This window comes from Geotrypetes seraphini, chromosome 19 (assembly GCF_902459505.1).
Source record: "Geotrypetes seraphini chromosome 19, aGeoSer1.1, whole genome shotgun sequence".
NCBI classification, from domain to species: domain Eukaryota; kingdom Metazoa; phylum Chordata; class Amphibia; order Gymnophiona; family Dermophiidae; genus Geotrypetes; species Geotrypetes seraphini.
In genome coordinates this window covers 22,008,556-22,028,032 of record NC_047102.1, presented here as the reverse complement: position 1 = coordinate 22,028,032, position 19,477 = coordinate 22,008,556, and the positions used below count along the sequence as shown (strand labels likewise).

At 43.8% G+C, this 19,477-nt stretch overlaps 1 protein-coding gene across 3 annotated transcripts in view; it reads left to right on the top strand.

The window, feature by feature from the left end:
* OSBPL5 (oxysterol binding protein like 5) overlaps positions 1 to 19,477 on the top strand; it is a 431,224-nt gene that overhangs the window by 320,358 nt on the left and 91,389 nt on the right. For all 3 annotated transcript variants that reach the window (XR_004537637.1, XM_033928646.1, XM_033928647.1), the window contains exon 11: positions 15,508 to 15,589. Coding sequence is in view for 2 of the 3 variants with exons in the window: in XM_033928646.1 (XP_033784537.1) it covers positions 15,508 to 15,589 (82 nt within the window). In the remaining variant the exon portion in view is untranslated. The remainder of the gene's footprint in view (positions 1 to 15,507; positions 15,590 to 19,477) is intronic.

Genomic DNA, 19,477 nt, shown 5'->3' with positions numbered 1-19,477 from the left:
TTTCTTTTTCAGATCCACATTATTATTAATTCAGTTTAAAATGGATGCCAACGAATCGACTAATAATAATCCTTTTCTGCCAGACTGTGCCATTGGGCAAAAATTGTTGTCAAAGTGTCATGACGGCACATTTTATTCTAAAAAATGTGGGCTCATTTTTTTACATAATTTGTCAACCGATGAAAAATTGCTTATCACTCGGCGCTCTGAAGTTGAACTGATGGATAAAGACCAAATCTGCCTCCACCACAAAGCAAAGTATCTCGACAAATACGAATTAAAGCAAACATCGTGCTGTAATCCATTTGAAAAGAAAAATCACATTGTTCAAAGTGGATTGTTAAAAGTCGATCTTGCCATGTCTAATGATTTTAGAAAAGTGGCAAAAATAAATATCAAGCCAGGTCAGAAACTTTGCAGTAGGTGCAAAGCCCAATACGTTTCAATGAGTGAAGCTACTGCAGCATCTTCATCTTCAGACGATTTTGATATCAGCATCTCCGATGCAGTTGATCAAAGCTTGACTGCTGTAGGAACCTCTCCATTGAAAATTCGAAGGTTAGCTAGTAGAGATAAAGCCGGCTATGTGATACGAAAAATTGAACGTGTGCAGAATGTGATAGCCAAGAAGATTACATCTGCTGCTGGAGTTTCAGCTGAAGAAGTTGGGCCGTCTCGTCAGTCTGTAGAATGCAAGTTATGTGAAGATTACACTGACCTCATTGAAGAAATGAAAATGAAAATTGCAATATCCAACAGGTTCAATTATTGACGATGGCCCCAAAAAGTTGGTCAATAAAGGAAACAGCAATGAAGTTTGGCGTTTCAGAGCGCATGGTCAGAACAGCCCAAAAAGTAAAGAAAGAGAAAGGCATTTGTTCTATACCTGATAAAAAAATTGGCAAGTCCCTTCCAAAAGAAATTGCAAATAGAGTTCAAGATTTTTACGAAGACGATGAATTCAGCAGAATATGTCCTGGCAAAAAAGATTGCATTTCTTTTAAACCTCAGTGGTTTAAAAGTACAAAAGCAAAAGCGGCTGCTGTTGTGTAATTTAAAAGAGCTGTAATACGGAACTGAAATTGGTTTTTCCAAATTCTGTGAGCTCAGGCCAAAGTGGTGTGTAACCGTTGGTGCATCAGGTGCACACTCCGTGTGTGTCTGCACGATACATCAAAATGTAAAGCTCATGCTACAAGGCGCCAATGTCAAAGAGAACTACAAAGTTCTTATGGAAAAAACTGTGTGCGACCTAAATGTCAAGGACTGTATGCTACAACGATGTCAAAACTGCCCTGGTGAAGAAGCACTAACAGCATACCTGGAAGAAATATTCAAGGATTTAGATCCAGAAGAATCAATAGAATTTAAGCAATGGGTTCACGCTGACCGTGAAACATTAGAAACAAGCGTACTAACCATGGACAACTTTATTGAAAGACTTGCAAGCAAGATTTGGAAGTTGACAAGCCACCATTTCATTTCAAAACATCAAAGTGAATATTTGAAGATGTTGAAGACCGGCTTAAAAGAAACGGAAATGATCGTTTTGATGGATTTCGCTGAAAATTACTCATTTGTTGTACAGGATGCCGCCCAAGGCTTTCACTGGGAAAATTCACAAGCTACGGTACATCCTTTTGTTGCATATTACCTCAATGAAGTGGGCACATTGCAAGTTGTAAACTGTTGCATTATTTCTGATCATATGCAACATGATACGATATCTGTACATGTGTTTATTCAAAAGTTGATCGAATTTTTGGTAACTCAAACAAACATTACCAAAATATACTACTTCAGTGACGGCTCAGCTGCACAATATAAAAACTACAAGAACTTTGTGAATTTGTGCAGTAACAGAAATGATTTCAACATTGAGGCTGAATGGAATTTTTTTGGAACTAGCCATGGAAAATCACCCTGCGATGGAGTTGGTGGAACAACTAAACGATTGGCTGCCCAGGCGATCAAATATTGACGCCAAAGGATCTATTTAATTTTGTGACCAAAATATACATGGAGTTAAATACATTTATGTTCCAAAACAAGAAATTGAAGAAAGCAAAAAGTTTCAAGAAGAAAGATGGCATGAAAGCAGCACAGTAGCCGGTACCAGAGAGCACCACCAATTTGTACCAGTCGACTCAAACTCGGTTCGTGTCGGAAAAGTTTCAAATGACACAATAAATTTTGTTGCCAAAATTTCTGATACTGCCATTCCAAATTTGAAAGTGTCCGAAATCTTTCCTGGTTGCTACGTTGCCTGTACTTACGATGATCAATGGTGGATAGGCAACGTTGTTGAAGTCTCAATTGAACAAAATGATGCATTGATAAAATTTATGCATCCTCACGGTCCAGCTCATTCGTTTTATTGGCCAGAAAGGCAAGACGTTTGTTGGGTTCCAGAGCAACACCTCATCTGCATGCTTTGTGCCCCTTCAGTTACATCATCCGGCCGCCAATATCAATTTCCAGAAACTGCATTGAAGAAAGTGGCTCAAAAATTTAACAGAATGTTATAAAGATTGCTGGCAGTTAAAATCAAAGTGGACTTCACTTCGGCTTGGGAACCATATAAGATACCCAATTTAGGCTTGGGAACCTAGGATAAGACACCCTAGTCATTGGCTTTGGAACCAGAAAGATACCAACAAAAGGCTTTGGAACCTTGACAAAGAAACCAAATGCGAGGCTTGGGAACCTGGACGAAGTGGCCCACCCGTGGCTGGTATTGCACAGCTATCGGGCGTGACCCCTTTGGCGATGGGGTTGCCAGTTCAAACTCTTGAACTGGTAGTGACAATGTCACCATGGACCAACGCAATAGAGTAGTAGTAATACTACGTCAATACAAAACTGTAACTTTAAAAATGACAGAACTATGTTGAAATAGAGGTTGTTGCCGTGGCAACGTCTCCCAACTTTGTCCCCCTTTTTCAGCCATTGTTAACCTGCGTTGAAAAATGAAGTCCACTTTTCTAGGGGGTTTGAAATATGCTCTTTCTAATGAGACTGATTTGAAAGAGTTTCTAAAAGGTATTTTTCTGTAAAAGCAGGCTGAAAATACCCTATTTTTGGCCTTTTTACACAAATTAGCAACTTTACACTTAATTTGTAAACTAATGGAAAGAGCTTGGAGGTTGAAATTGTACTTTTGAAAACAACGTTGTACTGAGACATGCGCCAAATTTCGCATTTATTACTCAATTATTGTGGGAGCTAAGTTATGTCAAACTTTGACTTTTTTTGGAGCACTAATTTTTTCGGCTAAGTTTACTGTAATTCAGGCATTCAATCAGTGCTCGGCAAAAATTGTTATTGGTAGCAATGAACAGAGCTCAAAAAGTTGTGCAGGGTAGCTAAGTTTCAGTTTTTTTGGAAACACAGCTCGGGAGATATTGTGTCTCAAAGTTGTCAGAATGTCATTGTCGTACTGTATTTCATTGTGGTATGGGGTCAAACAAATGGCTATATCTCCACAAATATTCCACAGGCGAAACTAAAACTTTACCAAAGTTCGTTTGAGACATGGTGGACTCTGCATATGAAGTTCCATCAAAATCCGTGATGGTTATGCAGGGCACTTTCCAAGAATCTGATCACTTGACATGGAATGACCCCCCAGAAAAAACCAAAATCCATAGAAAATCAGAAAAGTGGTTCAACAACGAACTACTCCAACTCAAAAGACAATGTAGACAACTAGAAAGAAAATGGAGAAATAGCGGCCAAGAGTCCACAAAAACAGCATGGATAGTAACAAACCGAAAATACAAACAAAAACTGAAAGAAAAAAGAAAGACATACTACTCAAAACAAATAGGAGATGGACCCCAAGACACAAAAAAGCTATTCCAGCTACTAAAAGTCCTCACAAACACCACACCTTACATAGCCAACAGCAACTCCCCCAACCTTCAGCCACCCTCAGCCACATACTTCAAAAACAAGATCGCAAACATCAGAGCCTCATTCAACGGAACACCCACAAATACAGAGACATCATTTCCCCCTACAGAAAAAGAACCAGTCGCAGCAGATAGAACCTGGTCCCATTTCTCACCAATACAATGGGCAGAGTTCAACAATCTTTATAATATTACAGTGCAAGGCCAGCCGAAGGGAGACTGTAGGAGCTGTGCCTAGTCCTGAGCACATGGTAGAAGAGTCCTGAGCACATGGCAGAACAGTGAGCGGAGAGTGTGCTAGCAGGAAGAAGCAGAGAGAGGAGCAGAGAAGGCGGTGTTAGCAGGGGAAGAGGCGAGAGCTAACTCCGCCCACCCCTGACATCAACAGCCAAACTCCCCCCATAAAAGGGGACGAGCCAACAGCAGAGAGTTCACAGTGCAAGACCAGCCGAAGGGAGACTGTAGGAGCTGTGCCTAGTCCTGAGCACATGGTAGAAGAGTCCTGAGCACATGGCAGAACAGTGAGCGGAGAGTGTGCTAGCAGGAAGAAGCAGAGAGAGGAGCAGAGAAGGCGGTGCTAGCAGGGGAAGAGGCGAGAGCTAACTCCGCCCACCCCTGACGTCACCAGCCAAACTCCCCCATAAAAGGGGACGAGCCAACGGCGCGCAGCCATTCGGCGTGTGGTGAAGGTGAGCGGCAAAGGCGCTCACCTTAGCGAGAGCGCCTTTGCGAAGAGCCTTAAGAAGAGCCAAACTACACAAGACAACGATACCTTAGGGCAACAAGCGGACCTCTCAAACAGGCTCGTACAGGCTCTCATACTAACTCACAGACAGCAACCCTCTCAGACATCTCAAACTCTCAGTCTCTCAGACACCCTTATCTTTCAAGCACTAGATACCCCAATCTTCCAACTCTCAGACACCCTAATCTTTCAAAATCTCACACCTGCTCACAGACAGATTTCTCTAATTTTCCTAATTCTCTACCTTACTGTCAGGCAAACCTCAATTACAACTCAGCAATGGCAGGGAGGACAAGAAGCGCGAAGTCTACAATCAAGACCAGTATTCCAGTCGCTATGGCGATCCAGGAAGCGACCACGGACTGCGTGCAGAAGGAGGAGGACCCAGGACGGTGGACAGAGGTCTCTGTGCAGACCGAGACCATCCACCAGCGCTACACTACAGTCTCTACACAGACAGAGGAGGCCGCGCAGCTAGATGGAGATCTCATGCAGGAACTAAGGAGCCTCAGGGAGGAGGTGATACGCCTGAGAAGCATCCGAGAGGACGAGGCCTACATCGACGGAGTCGTCCAGGAGCTGTCCCAAATCACCGAGCAGGCCCATGACAAGTCCATCCTCGAGATGCCCAAATCATCAGCTTTGAAACCAACAATTGGGATACAGGAAATGGCTAGCGGCACTGACTCCTGACAGCTGGTGACCTCCTCCACGGGCAAACATAGGAGACCCCCCCCCCCTTTTTTCAATCTCTTCATCTTCTCCTTCTTCTTACAAACAGGGCAGCTATACATCAACCCCTCAACTCACCCTGCGGAACAGATTCCAGATTCTTCAGGAAGGAACTGCCGATGAGGAACAGGAGCAGGCCCAACACACAGCTCCATCTCCAGGGACAACTGACCGACTCCCCCCAAAGAAGCGCAGAGTAATAGTCATCGGGGATTCCATGCTGAGGGGCACCGAGGTACCAATTTGCAGACCGGATATGCAATCTAGGGAGGTCTACTGTCTGCCTGGAGCCAGGATACGAGATGTCACCGCCAGTCTGGATAGACTACTCATGCCCCGAGACCACTTTCCTATGCTTCTTGTCCACATAGGAACCAACGACACTGCCAGGAACACACCGGAGACCATCACCAGAGACTTTGGAGCACTGGGTGAGAGGCTGAAGCGGACAGGAGCGCAGGTGGTTTTCTCATCGATACTCCCAGTTAGAGGCAAGGGAAGAGCCAGAGATGAATGTATCCTGAGGACGAACGAGTGGATACAGGGATGGTGCCGGGATATGAACTTCGGATTCCTAAACCATGGGGAAGCGCTACAAGGACTTCAGGGACCAGACGGACTCCATCTGACCAGTAGGGGTAAGAACGTCTTCGGACACCGACTAGCCCGCCTGCTTCACAGGGCTTTAAACTAGGTAAGTCGTGAGAGGGTACCCATTCACATATTAGTGCAGAAAGGAATTATCCTGATGAGGTGAGTCGAAACTCCGCTTCCATGTCCAAGGTAAGTACCCACATTGCAAACAGTTCTTTAGGAGTCACACCGACTCAGGTAGGATACGCCTCACAGGGACTTAGCAAACACAAGATATGGAGGGCCATGTATGTCAATGCTTAGGTAACAATATTTAATGTTTAGGTAACAAAATTCTAGAACTGGAGGCTGAAATAAGGAATGCCGACCTAGATGTGGTGGCAATATCTGAAACTTGGTTCACGGACTCACATGGGTGGGATATGGCTATACCGGGCTACAATCTACTTCGTCAGGACAGAGAAGGCAGGTTAGGAGGGGGGGGTAGCTCTATACATTAAAGAGGACATCAAAACCACCAGGATCACAGATGTCAAGTACACTGGGGAGTACCTCTGGGTAAACCTGGCAAGAGGCAGAGAAAAATGCCTGAATCTAGGTATGGTATACAGACCCCCAAGACAACTGGAAGACATGGACTCAGAATTAATTGAAGACATAGAGAATTTCACTCTACGAGGAGAAGCTGTACTGCTAGGGGACTTCAATATGCCTGATGCAGACTGGAACTCATTTTCAGCGACAACCAGCGGTAGCAGGAGGCTCTTAACCTCCATAAAGGGAGCACGTCTCAAACAAATGGTAACGGAGCCCACTAGGACCCAGGCGATCCTCAACCTGGTACTCACCAACGGGGAAAGCGTCTCAGAGGTCTCAGTAGGAGATACACTAGCCTCCAGCGACCACAACATAGTATGGTTCAACCTTAGGAAAGGCTTCCCTAGGGAAGCAAAGGTAACACGAAAACAAAGGTACTCAATTTCCGGGGCACAGACTTCGCACGCATGGGAGATTTCGTCCATCGGACGCTGCAGGACCAAGCGGAGACCGATGATGTAGAAGCTAAGTGGTTAACACTGAAATCAACCATACATGAAGCAACTAGCCGCTTCATAAAATCAATAAATAAACGACAAAGAAACAATAAACCCCAATGGTTCACCGCGGAGATCTCGCACCTCATTAAGGAGAAGATAAAAGCGTTTCTCTCCTACAAGCGCACGGAGAAAAGAGAGGCAAAGGTAGAATATAGGACCAGGTCTACAGCAGTCAAAATGGCAGTTAGGGAGGCAAAACTTCGAGTGGAAGAAATTCTGGCAAAAAACATTAAAAAGGGGGACAAATCCTTCTTCAGGTATATTAGTGACAGAAAAAGGAACACATGCGGGATAGTACGCCTTAGAAGACCGGACGGAAGTTACGTGGAAGCAGATTCCGATAAAGCCGAGCTACTGAATGAATACTTCTGCTCAGTCTTCACCTGTGAGGCACCGGGACACGGTCCGCAGTTGAACGCAACACAAAGCACAGAAGACCCGTTTCAGAGTTTTGAGTTCACACCAGGTGAAGTTTACGGTGAACTGGCAAGACTGAAGGTGAACAAAGCCATGGGACCAGACAATTTGCACCCAAGAGTGCTCAGAGAATTGAGCGATGTCCTGACGAAACTGTTGGCTGAGCTATTCAATCTCTCCCTAAGTAAGGGGAAAGTTCCCCTGGACTGGAAATTAGCTAATGTCGTTCCTCTGCATAAAAAGGATTGCAGGGCAGAGGCTGCGAATTATAGACCGGTGAGTCTCACATCAATAGTGTGCAAACTCATGGAAACACTAATTAAAAGCAAATTGGACACGATCTTGAATGAAGGGAATCTTCGGGATCCCAGTCAGCATGGATTCACCAAGGGTAGGTCCTGCCAATCCAATCTCATCAGCTTCTTTGACTGGTTAACAAGAAAGTTGGACTTGGGAGAGTCTTTGGACGTCGTGTACCTGGACTTCAGTAAAGCTTTTGACAGTGTCCCACACCGCAGGCTGCTAAGCAAGATGGAATCGATGGGGTTAGGAGAGACACTAACTGCATGGGTCAATGATTGGCTGAGTGGCAGACTTCAGAGGGTGGTGGTTAATGGTACCCTCTCTAAAACATCGGAGGTGACCAGTGGAGTGCCGCAGGGCTCGGTCCTGGGTCCACTCCTTTTCAACATATTCATAGGGGATCTGACTCAAGGGCTTCAAGGTAAAATAACACTATTCGCCGATGACGCCAAACTATGTAATATAGTAAGTGAATGCAGTTTACAGAATTATATGGCGCAGGACCTGCTTACATTGGAAAGTTGGTCCTCAACCTGGCAGCTAGGCTTCAATGCTAAGAAATGTAAGGTCATGCACCTCAGAAGCAGAAATCCATGCAGGATGTACTTCTTGAACGGAGAAACTTTAACTAGGACTTCAGCAGAACGAGATTTAGGAGTAATCATCAGTGCAGACATGAAAACTGCCAATCAAGTGGAGAAGGCTTCATCTAAGGCAAGGCAGATATTGGGTTGTATCAATAGAAGTTTCGTCAGCCGAAAGCCTGAAGTCATAATGCTGTTGTACAGGGCCATGGTGAGACCTCATCTGGAGTACTGTGTGCAATTCTGGAGGCCACATTACAGTAAAGATGTGCGCAGAATTGAATCGGTTCAGCGGACGGCCACCAGGATGATCTCGGGGCTCAAGGGTCTCTCGTATGAAGAGAGACTGAACAAATTGCAGCTCTACACTCTCGAGGAACGTAGGGAGAGGGGAGACATGATCGAAACATTTAAGTACCGAAGTGGAAGATGATATTTTCTTTCTCAAGGGACCCTCGACCACAAGAGGGCACCCGCTCAAACTCAGGGGCGGAAAATTTCATGGCGACACCAGAAAATATTTCTTCACAGAGAGAGTGGTTGATCATTGGAACAAGCTTCCAGTGCAGGTGATCGAGGCAGACAGCGTGCCAGACTTTAAGAATAAATGGGATACCCTTGTGGGATCCCTACGAGGGTCAAGATAAGAAAATTGGGTCATTAGGGCATAGACAGGGGGTGGGTAAGCAGAGTGGGCAGACTTGATGGGCTGTAGCCCTTTTCTGCCGTCATCTTCTATGTTTCTATATGTTTCTTACATTACTGATTTCTATTCCGCCTCAACCTTGCAGTTCTGAGCGAATTACAAAAGAGACAACTGGACATTTCCAGGATAATTACAGAGAGAGTTCTGGTCATTTCCAGGAGAAGTTACAAGAATAATGGAGCTGTATATTTCAAGAGCTACAAGATGCTGTACAAATAGGAAATAGTGCAGATCCAGTATATATACCATTAGGGAAGCAGTTGACATGCTTGAGGCTAAAGAGAAGGGAACTGGTGAAGGGGGGAGGAGGGGGGAGGGGGGAGTTGCGTTGAGTGGAGTCCGGTTGGGGTTAAGCCATCTGTATAAATTTTTTGAATAGGTGGGTTTTGATTTCTTTGTGAAAATATTTGTAGTCGTTTGTTGTTATCAGCAGGTTGGAGATAGTGTGGTCCAGTTTTGCTGCATGCCGCCATGCATGCCGCCATGCAGCCTGCGACCTTAACCATTGCCCCCATACCTACTGAAAACCTCAAGTACATAATTCCGCTCCCAGGGTCATTTCCCACAAGAACTCAGTGAAATCATCATAATTAAAGGACCCCAAAGGAGCAATGGACCAACCATCCAATTACAGATCCATAGCCTCAATCCCACTGTATGTCAAACTGATGGAAGGTCTAATAGCCAAAACTTTAGCCTCTTACCTAGATAATCACAATGTACTCCACCCCACACAGTCGGGTTTCAGAGCCATCTACAGCACGGAGACACTACTAGGAACACTAATGGACAGTGCAAGACAATACCTCTGTACAGGCAAGAAAATCCTGCTCATACAACTAGACCTCTCTGCAGCCTTCGACCTGGTAGATCACGATATTCTTCTACAAACTCTAGACTCCATAGGAATCTCAGGCAAAGTACTTGCATGGTTCAAAGGCTTCCTACAATCAAGAACATACAGGGTTAAAACAATGCAAGAAAAATCAGAACCATGGTCCAACCCCTGTGGAGTTCCCCAAGGATCACCCCTATCACCCACACTATTCAATATATACATAGCCTCCCTCAGCTTCTACCTAGACAATCATGGCATAACTTCATACAGCTACGCAGATGACATCACTATTCTCCTCCCCTTCGACCACCCAGAACCCACCATGACAAGCACAATACACAGAACACTCAAAACGGTAGCAACATGGATGCCAGAGCACAAATTAATACTTAACCCTAACAAAACAAACTTTATCCTCCTAAAAAACAACAAAACTCCAATCTTAACAAATCTAGTAATAAACTCAATCTCATACCCAATTCAACCCACACTAAACCTTCTAGGAGTTAAAATTGACAGAGGCTGTACCATGCAACCACAAATCAACAAAGTAATAAAAGCATCAAAAGAAATCTAAGACAAATCCGAAAATTCTTTGACAAGAAGCAATTCCTACTTTCGGTACAATCTCTTATCCTTGGACTAATAGACTACTGCAACATACTATACCTCCCATGCCCAGTGACCATGATAAAACAATTACAAACGATAAAAAATATAGCCCTGAGACTCGTCTACTCACTGAAAAAATATGACCATATCACAGAGGCATACCATGACTCACACTGGCTTCCAATACAAGCAAGAGTACACTTCAAATTCTACTGCCTACTTTTCAAGGCTATTAACGGAGAAAGTCCAACCTACTGGAATAACTGACTAACTCAATCCTCTTCAACCAGGCACAGGAGAACCCACTCGCTATTCACACACCCATCATCCAAAAATGTCAAACGAAAAAAACTATATGACAATCTAATAGCCTCCAAAGCAGCTAAACTGTACAGACAAATCACCACTCTGTTATCATCAACCACAAGCTACAAAACCTTCAAGAAAGATATTAAAACCATACTCTTCAAAAAATACATAAAACCCATCTAGCACGACCAGTCCCTACCCAACTCCCCCCAACCCTCACTATACCCTTAATACTCTCTAATGTTCTTCTATCTACCCAATATAGTCTAAAATGTTTCTATTTTACCCAATACTTATCTCCTTAAGATCTCGACTTCTCTTTGGTAATTCTTTACCCAACATTTATCACCTTAAGATCTTGACAACTCTTTGGTACTTCTTAAGTAAATATTATGACATCGCTTATGCTGTTCCTGCAAACTTTTAATGTAATTCTTGTTAACTTTGATGTAATCCGCCTTGAACCACAAGGCATTGGCGGAATAGAAATCACCAATGTAATGTAATGTAATGTAATGATTAAGCAAATAAAAAAATTAAAATAGGCTCCCAAGGCACCTACCAGAAAGTGGGTGTGACTAAGGTGGATCTTGAGTGTGTTTTGTTTCTAGGTGCTGGTATTTAGGCCAAGAAAATCCTGGCATAAATAGGGTTACCTTTACCAGTGCCTAAGTCCAATTTTGGCACCGTTAGGCACAATTCTTTAAACAGCACCTAACCGAAGATTGACAAGTGTTATGCACAACATTCCTTACTACCCATCTTTTAAGTGCTGTTTATAGAATCTCAGGCCCTTTGTGTATGTATACCAAATTGTATACCAAACAGAGAGAGAAATTCAAAAATAAAGAGTGAACCACATCAAATTCATGTTTTAAAAATCATTCAGTTTCACATGGTTTGTTTGGGTAACTATTTTTCCATCCCTCTTTTGTTGTGAGGCGATCTCCTATACATTTTGATTTGCACTTTTTTGGATCAATTTGATGTGTCCCCTCACCTCTCCTCTCCTCCCCCACCTCACACACTCTTTTTTGTTTTTATCCAACAGCATAGAAATCTTTCTGCTTCCTACCAGATATTTGCTAGAGCTTGATACACAAAGCAGAATATGTGTAAGTCCATTAGAATTCCTGATACTGGCCTGCAAAGAGACCTTTGAGGTGCTTCCTTTACTTCCTAAATTCCATGGAATTTGGCAAGTGCCGAAAGGAAATGGAACACAATGTGTCGTGCTGTAAGTCTTGCAAAGGAAACAGAGATATTGGGAGGACAGTTTCCACACAGAGTGATAATGATAAGACAGCTCCACATCCCTAGGGCCAGCCAGGCTAGCACTGGCACTGCCCCACTGCAGGCCTAACAGAGAATCCATGTTTTTCTTGTAGTCTCGAATTTTCAAGCAGACGTAACTTGATGACATGATACTTTTCCAAAAGAAATCGGGCACAAAGCCAGGACTGAACCATCTCAGATCTTTTAACTTGGGGTTATTTGGTAACTGTTGTACAAAGACAGTTGCTCTCCGACCTCTGTCATTTACCTCTCTAGAATTTAATTGCATCAGCCTCATGGAACTCTTATCCCCATCTCATTTACCTTCCCTGGAGGAGTTGGGTATAGTTCTTTCAGTCAATATTTAATTCAAAGTACAATGAATTGCTTCGAACGAGGTGGCATTTTAAAACTTTTTCACTATCCCCTCCCCTTTTACAAAACCATAGCGCGGTTTGTAGTGCCGGCCACAGCGATAACAGCTCTTAGAATTCCTGTGAACATCGGAGCTGTTATTGCCACAGCTGGCACTAAAAACCAGAGTGAATTAGAATCCTTAACCTGATGAATTTCTATTGGATAAAGAAAATGAAGAAACTGACTTATTGTTTATATGATTAATTTTATGTTCTAAACCAGTAGCCATCTCCTGGGTAGAAATATAACATCTAGGATTTTTATTAAAGTTCTCTTATAAATTAATCTTTTCTTTAAAGACTGGTTCTAACTGTATAATTTCAAAAGGAATAATCATCGTTCAATTGTAGAAAAAGTTTGGGCTTTATTATGTTCAACTCGACTATTAAGCTTAATAAAAAAATAATTGGACCAAAGCACTTGCTCAATTTCCTGAAGATAAATCTGAAATTATAAAATTGATTTCCCTACAAAGAAGGCCTAAAGTACGACCTTTCACATGAGTTGCCTAATTAATAATTTGCGTCCAACCTAAGGTATCAAAAGCAACTAAAAAATTAGCGCTCTTAGTATCATTCGTTTTTGAGCAAGACGTGAACATGATTATGAAACTATTCTTTAAAAATTCACAGAAATTATTTGGGGAGCAAAAAGTTTGGATATATCCTGATGTCGCAAAGACTACACAAGAACGGAGGAAAGAATTTCTTTCTATGCGTCAAGATACTATAAAATTGGGAGCAACTTTCTTGTTAGCATACCCCTGTAAATGCTTAGTTAGGTATTTGGGAGTTAAATATACATTTTTTTCTCCTAATCACCTGAAGGAATTCTTGGATGTAAAGAAAATCATCAAGGACTGAGGGAAAATAGAAATTAATAGCTGGTGTTTAGAACATAAAGCCTAATCGTTTAATTAAGTTCCTCGTTAAATTTCTCTCAAAAAGTTCCAATTGACCATCCCACTATTTTGGTGGTCTAAGAAAGGAAAAATTATTTTTTTAAGTATGAATCTGTAATACTTCTGTATTGTTTTTTCTTTCCTGTATTTAATGTAACAAGATGTATTCTTGTAAAATTTTGTTGAATAATAGAAATAAAAATTAAAAAAAAAAAAAAAAAATTAGCAATATAAAGATCTTTCATGAATATTAAAATCACCTATAATAATAGTCTTGTTCGGATCTAATCTAGTATTCTCAGCTGTGAAAAATTAGTCATCAAGGAACCAGGAACGCAGTATCACAAAAATATGGAGACAAGACTCGATATTCTTATGTTCTTATTTCAAAACCTAAACAATAGACAATGGATCTTTATACTCAGAATCCAACCCAATAAATAATTATAATAAAGCTAATAGGGTATTTGGAAATTTAATAAATAATTCATTTGATAATAATTTTTGGCATCTATTTGCTTACCAGTTAATTTATCTATTTAATCCCTTCTCTACTTTTTATCAAACACCATATCTTAGGTGGTAAACTAGGAGGAGGGTATATCATACTATGTTGGTGGTTTTCAGTGCATAGGGCCTCACATAACATATGGCATGGAGGACATAATATAGATGATTAATCAATGTGGACTTGGGATAACTGAAAACCACCAACATGGTATGATATACTCTCCACCTAAGATATAATGATATGAACTTATTTCAAAATCTAGCATAGCACAAATTTCTAACTTGATAAATTTACAAACCTCCTTACATATTATAAAGTACTCTACCACCTCATTGATCTACACGAGAGGTTCCAAAACCATGAGGACATAGTTCATTAATTAATACAAAATCTTCTGAAGTAATCAATGATTTAGTAATGCACACTATATCTAAATTGTGATCTAAAATCAAATCCTTTAAAATCTGAATCTTGTTTTTGATCAATTTGTCATTAATAAGAGCACATTCCAAAGAAATTGATCATAGTAAAGTTTCATTCATCTCATGAGCAATGGGTATTAAAATTATTTCATGTCTGGGTGTGGAAATCATCCCATAACGTCCTGAGCCAGTCTGAAAAGGAATAGAAAACTAGCACAATCTATACAATAAACCAAGCTCTGAATTTAACTTAGAGAAAATCAAACTAAGATCAAAATACTCCGCCAAAGCAAAGCCCCAAGTCCGCACAAAGGAGTGCTCCTTTGTAATGCTCCTTTCGTCGGCGTGACAAGGAGGCAGGCAACTCTAGCGTGGCGTCTCCAACATCAGGCCCATCTTGACACCCCTCTATGACATCACCAGGGAGCAGAGACTTTGATGTTCCAGTTCAGACTCCCTTGTCGATGTTAAACAGCAGGCCGACAACGGGGAAGCAAGAGGCTCAAGTGTTAACATCCCACATGGTCAACCTCCAGCGTCAGGCCAGTCCTTTAGAGCTCTCGATGCCCCTTTATGACATCACTGGTGGCGGAGACTTTGATTTTGGGAGCTCACTTGTAGATGTTAAACAGCAGGCCGACAACGTGAAAGCAAGAGTGAATGTGTAATGTTTACTTACACATACACACAAAAAGCCTCTATAAAATTGACTCCCCCCCAAAGGGGCTTGTCAGCTACACTTGTTGTTATGAATGCAGATACATTTTCAGTAATTTCTCACTTATGACTGTATTGTACGGAGCACTGTTTTGACATTTGAGAGAAGGCTTTTTATGCCAAAGAGGTTGTTACCCATAATTCCATACCACGATATAAATGCTGCAGTGGGTAGATAGATTCTCTTTAAATATGTATGTGTATGAATTGATTTTTTTTTTTTTTACCTGGTAATTGATATGATTTGGAAGAGTTTTTGCTTGGAGATATTTAACTTTTTTACTTTCTTTTTTTGAGGTTTATAGTTGTTATGAATGGTTTCAGATTTGCATCAGTTCAGCCTTTGTGTGTATAATATCATGTCTCCGTATACATGTTTTTCTGTGTAATGACACTGCCCATTTCCTTCCCAGGGCTGCATTCGAAGATGACGCATACCGTCGAATGAAACAAGTATTGAGATGGTATCTATCTGGATTTTATAAGAAGCCAAGGGTGAGATATTGGGAGTTGAATATTTAAACATTATGGACAGAATGCTGGTGTAATTTGATTAATCAAAGCCAAAGTCCAAAGAGGAAACCCCACAATGAGAGATCCAGTAGAGATGAACAAAGGACTTCCAACAAAAGCCATTCTCAGGGAACCAGTTTATTATATAAATCCACAAGAGCAAGTATGTTCATAGGAACTGGCATGGCAACGTGTTTCGGCATAAAAATGTGCCTGCCTCAGGGCTCAAACCACTGTAGCAGAGGAGCAGCATAACTTCCATGACTTCTCTGTCAACCTTCAATTAGAACCACCATGGGTTTTTATTCACAGTTATCTAGAAAATTTCTGTGTTTTATTCCCCTGTGCATCCAACCAAATCATTGCTACATCAGTCCTAGATAAGAAACAGACAAGTTGGTTCCAGTTTTCCTGTTTCCACTTCAGAGCTCATGAAACATTCCCAGTGAGTTGCCAATGAGAGTTGAACTCTTAAACCTGACAGTAGTTTGTCATGAAGCCCACTGCTCCCGTCAACAGATATAAGTAAATCAGTTCCTTCCAGGCAGCCTCTCGGTGATTTTTTTTCTCCTTCATTCTCAATTTTCTCCTCCATCCCCAACTGTCAGCTCTGGATTAGAGAATGACACGGGGAGCGATCCCCGCAGGCAGCTGCGGCGTGGCTGCGGTTTGGCTGCGGGTTATGGAGACTCCAAAGCCAAATCGCCGCAGACACGGGGACAAAAGTTTTCACCGCCCGCAAAAACGGTGAAAAGATTTGTCCCCGCAGGCCAATGTACCCCCTTCTAGGAACCGCTATTTACCTGTGTTTCACCGTGCTCCTCATTTGTCAGATCAACCCTTCCTGCCAATAGAACCCGCCCCCCCCCGACGATCGCCGGCAGGAAGGTGCTCAGCCCTTCATGCCAACAGAACCAGCCCTCCCCAACGATCGCGGCAGGAGGGTACCCATCCCCTCCTGCCTACCCCAACAGCCCCCCCGACGATCGCAGCAGGAGGATATCCAACCCCTCCTGCCAGCTCCCCAACAGCCCCCCTATGATCACTGGTAGGAGGGTGCCCAACCCTTCCTGCCGACCCCCCAACGGCCCCCTATATCGCCAATAGGAGGGTGCCCAACCCCTCCTGCCGGACCCTCCCCCAACAAACCCCGCCATCCCGAAACACCACCCTTAGTCTTACTTTCCAAGTTGGACCGGACAGCTCCTCGCTCGTCTGGCCAGCAGGCCTGCCTCCGTCCAAATGAGGCGGGCCCGCCCCTCCCCTCCCCTGCCTAACCCACAGGATCCTAGGGCCTGATTGGCCCAAGCACCTAAGGCCCCTCCTATAGCGGGAGTGGCTTTAGGTGCCTAGACCAATCAGGTCCTAGGATCCTGTGGGTTGGGCAGGGTAGGGGCGGGCCTGCCTCATTTGGACGGAGGCAAGCCTGCTGGCCATACGTGTGAGGAGCCGTCCGGTCCAACTTGGAAAGTAAGACTAAGGGGGTTCCGGGGTGGGAGGGTTTGTTGGGGGGGGTCCAGCAGGAGGGGTTGGGTACCCTCCTGCCGGCGATCTTAGGGGAGGACATTGGGAGGACCGGCAGGAGGGGTTGGGTACCCTTCTGCTGCGATTGTCGGGGAGGGCCGTTGGGGGGGGGTCTACAGGAGGGGTTGGGTGCCCTCCTGCCGTGATCGCTGGGGGGAGGGGAGACGTAAATAAAGAAAAGTATATAAAATCGTACCCGTTTGAGGCTTTTATGTATGCAGGTGACGGTGACGGGGCGGTGAATGGGGTTGCAGTGGCGGTGACGGGGCGGTGAATGGGGTGGCAGTGGCGGTGACGGAGCGGTGAAGGGAATGGCGGTGACGGGGCGGTGCAGAGGATGGTGAGACGGGGACGGGGCGGTGACGGGGACCAATTTTTTCACCGTGTCATTCTCTACTCTGGATGTCCAGCTCGACAGGACCATTGCTCAAATAGTATCCAGCAGGTGTCACAATTAAGCAGGTCATGACCTTTCCCTTCCCAATGGCTACTTAAACCTGCCTCTATAGTATCTCCAGCCTCTGCTAGCCATAGAAAAGCTAACTGCTCCAAGAACTGGCCCTCACTCCCTGTACCTTTTGCCACTGGGCCATTATGTTAGCCCATAGGCAGAAGAACACTTTTTTGTTTGGGGAGGCCCAAAAGCTCTGCCCTAGACCTCACCCCAGACCCTGCCTATATAATACTAGTACTAATTGTAAATGCCATTTCTTCCATTCATTTTTCATATACACAATATAATCTTATTAACATACATAATGGTAACCACAAAATTAAACTATGCAAAGTACACTCTTTTTCCCCTCACCGCCCTTGCACAGCATTTCTTTCTCTCTCTCCTCCACCCCCATGTGCAATATCTTCCTCTCTCTCACTGTCCATCATCTCTCTTTCTCTTATTCCCTCCCTTGCTGCAAGAGGTTTGAGGAAAGAGAAAGAGAGAGAGGGATCCAGGGTGCATCTCTCCAACTCCTTCTACTGCCACAACCAACATTTCTCCCTCTCTTATCCCCCGGGTTGTATGCAGCATCTTTCGCCCCTGCCCACCAGCCCCATGTCCACATTTCTACTTCTATCACCTCTCTCCAGCACCATGCCACATCTCTTCCTCCATTCCATCTTCCACCATGTCTAACATTCCTTTCTTGCATCCCTTTCCATCTGTCTCCCTGTTCCCTCTCCACCATCACATTCAACATAACTTCCTCTCATCTCTCTCTACCTCACTCTACTCTCACCACCATGTTCAACAATTCTCTCCCTCCCTATGCCCAACAATTCTCTTTCTTCCATTCTCCTTGTACACCATCTCTTTCCCTCTCACTCACACCCATGCTCAACAATTCTCCCTTTCTATTCCCTCCCCACCTCATTATCTCTTTCCGTCTCTCCCTCCATCCTATGCCCCAAGCTCATGCCCCCTCTCTCCTTCCTTCCAGCCTTTGTCCCAAGTCTGTGCCCCCTCTTTCTCTTGTGTCCCAAATTCATTCCCTCTCCCTCCTTCCTTCCTTTGTCCCAAGTTCACGCTCCTTTCCTTTTTGTGTTTCAATGCGCCCCTCCCTCCAGTGTCCAAACGACACCATCTCCCTCCCTTCTGTGACTCAACACGCCTCTTTCCCTCCCTCCCTTCTGTGTTGCAAGTTCATGCCTCCTCCCAAGGGTATGTGCCTGTGTTCTGGATGGCTCTAAGGCATCCAAGTAGGCCACCTCCTCCTTTATTTCCAGCTGCACTTCATTCTTCATAAAACCACAGGCAGCAGCAGAGTATGACCAAAGGTCCTGTTGTGCTGGCTGCTATCAATAGGAGTGCGGCTATACAACTTAGAGGGAACATTACTTTATTCCTTTTCACTTTTTATCTAATCAACTTTCTATCTCCTCTCATCCACTACATTTCTGATCCTTCTATTCTCTTTTATCTGCTTCCCATTACCACATTTCCACCCTTATATACTCATTATTCTGCTCGCTCATCTCCATGACAACTCTCTCACTTGGATCCACCATTTATAGATTCTCCCCTCCTTGTCACTTACTCCACCCTTGCAACCCAGCATTTCTTTCCTCTCTTTCTTTCTCTCTCCCTCCAACAAGTCCAACATCTCTCCTTTCTGCCCTTCCACTCCTTTCTCCCAAGTCTGACATCTCTCCCCCCTTCCAGCCCCCAGTCCATATCCCTCTGCCTTTCCCTATCCATCTCGCCTCACCCTCCTCTGCTTTCCCTGAGTCATCCATCTCTTCCTTCCCCTTCTGCTCCTTCCCCTGAATCTTCCCCTTTCCCAGTCTGCCCTCTATCTCTCCCTTTCCCCATTTTGCCCCTCCACATCCATTTCTAACTTTTTCCCC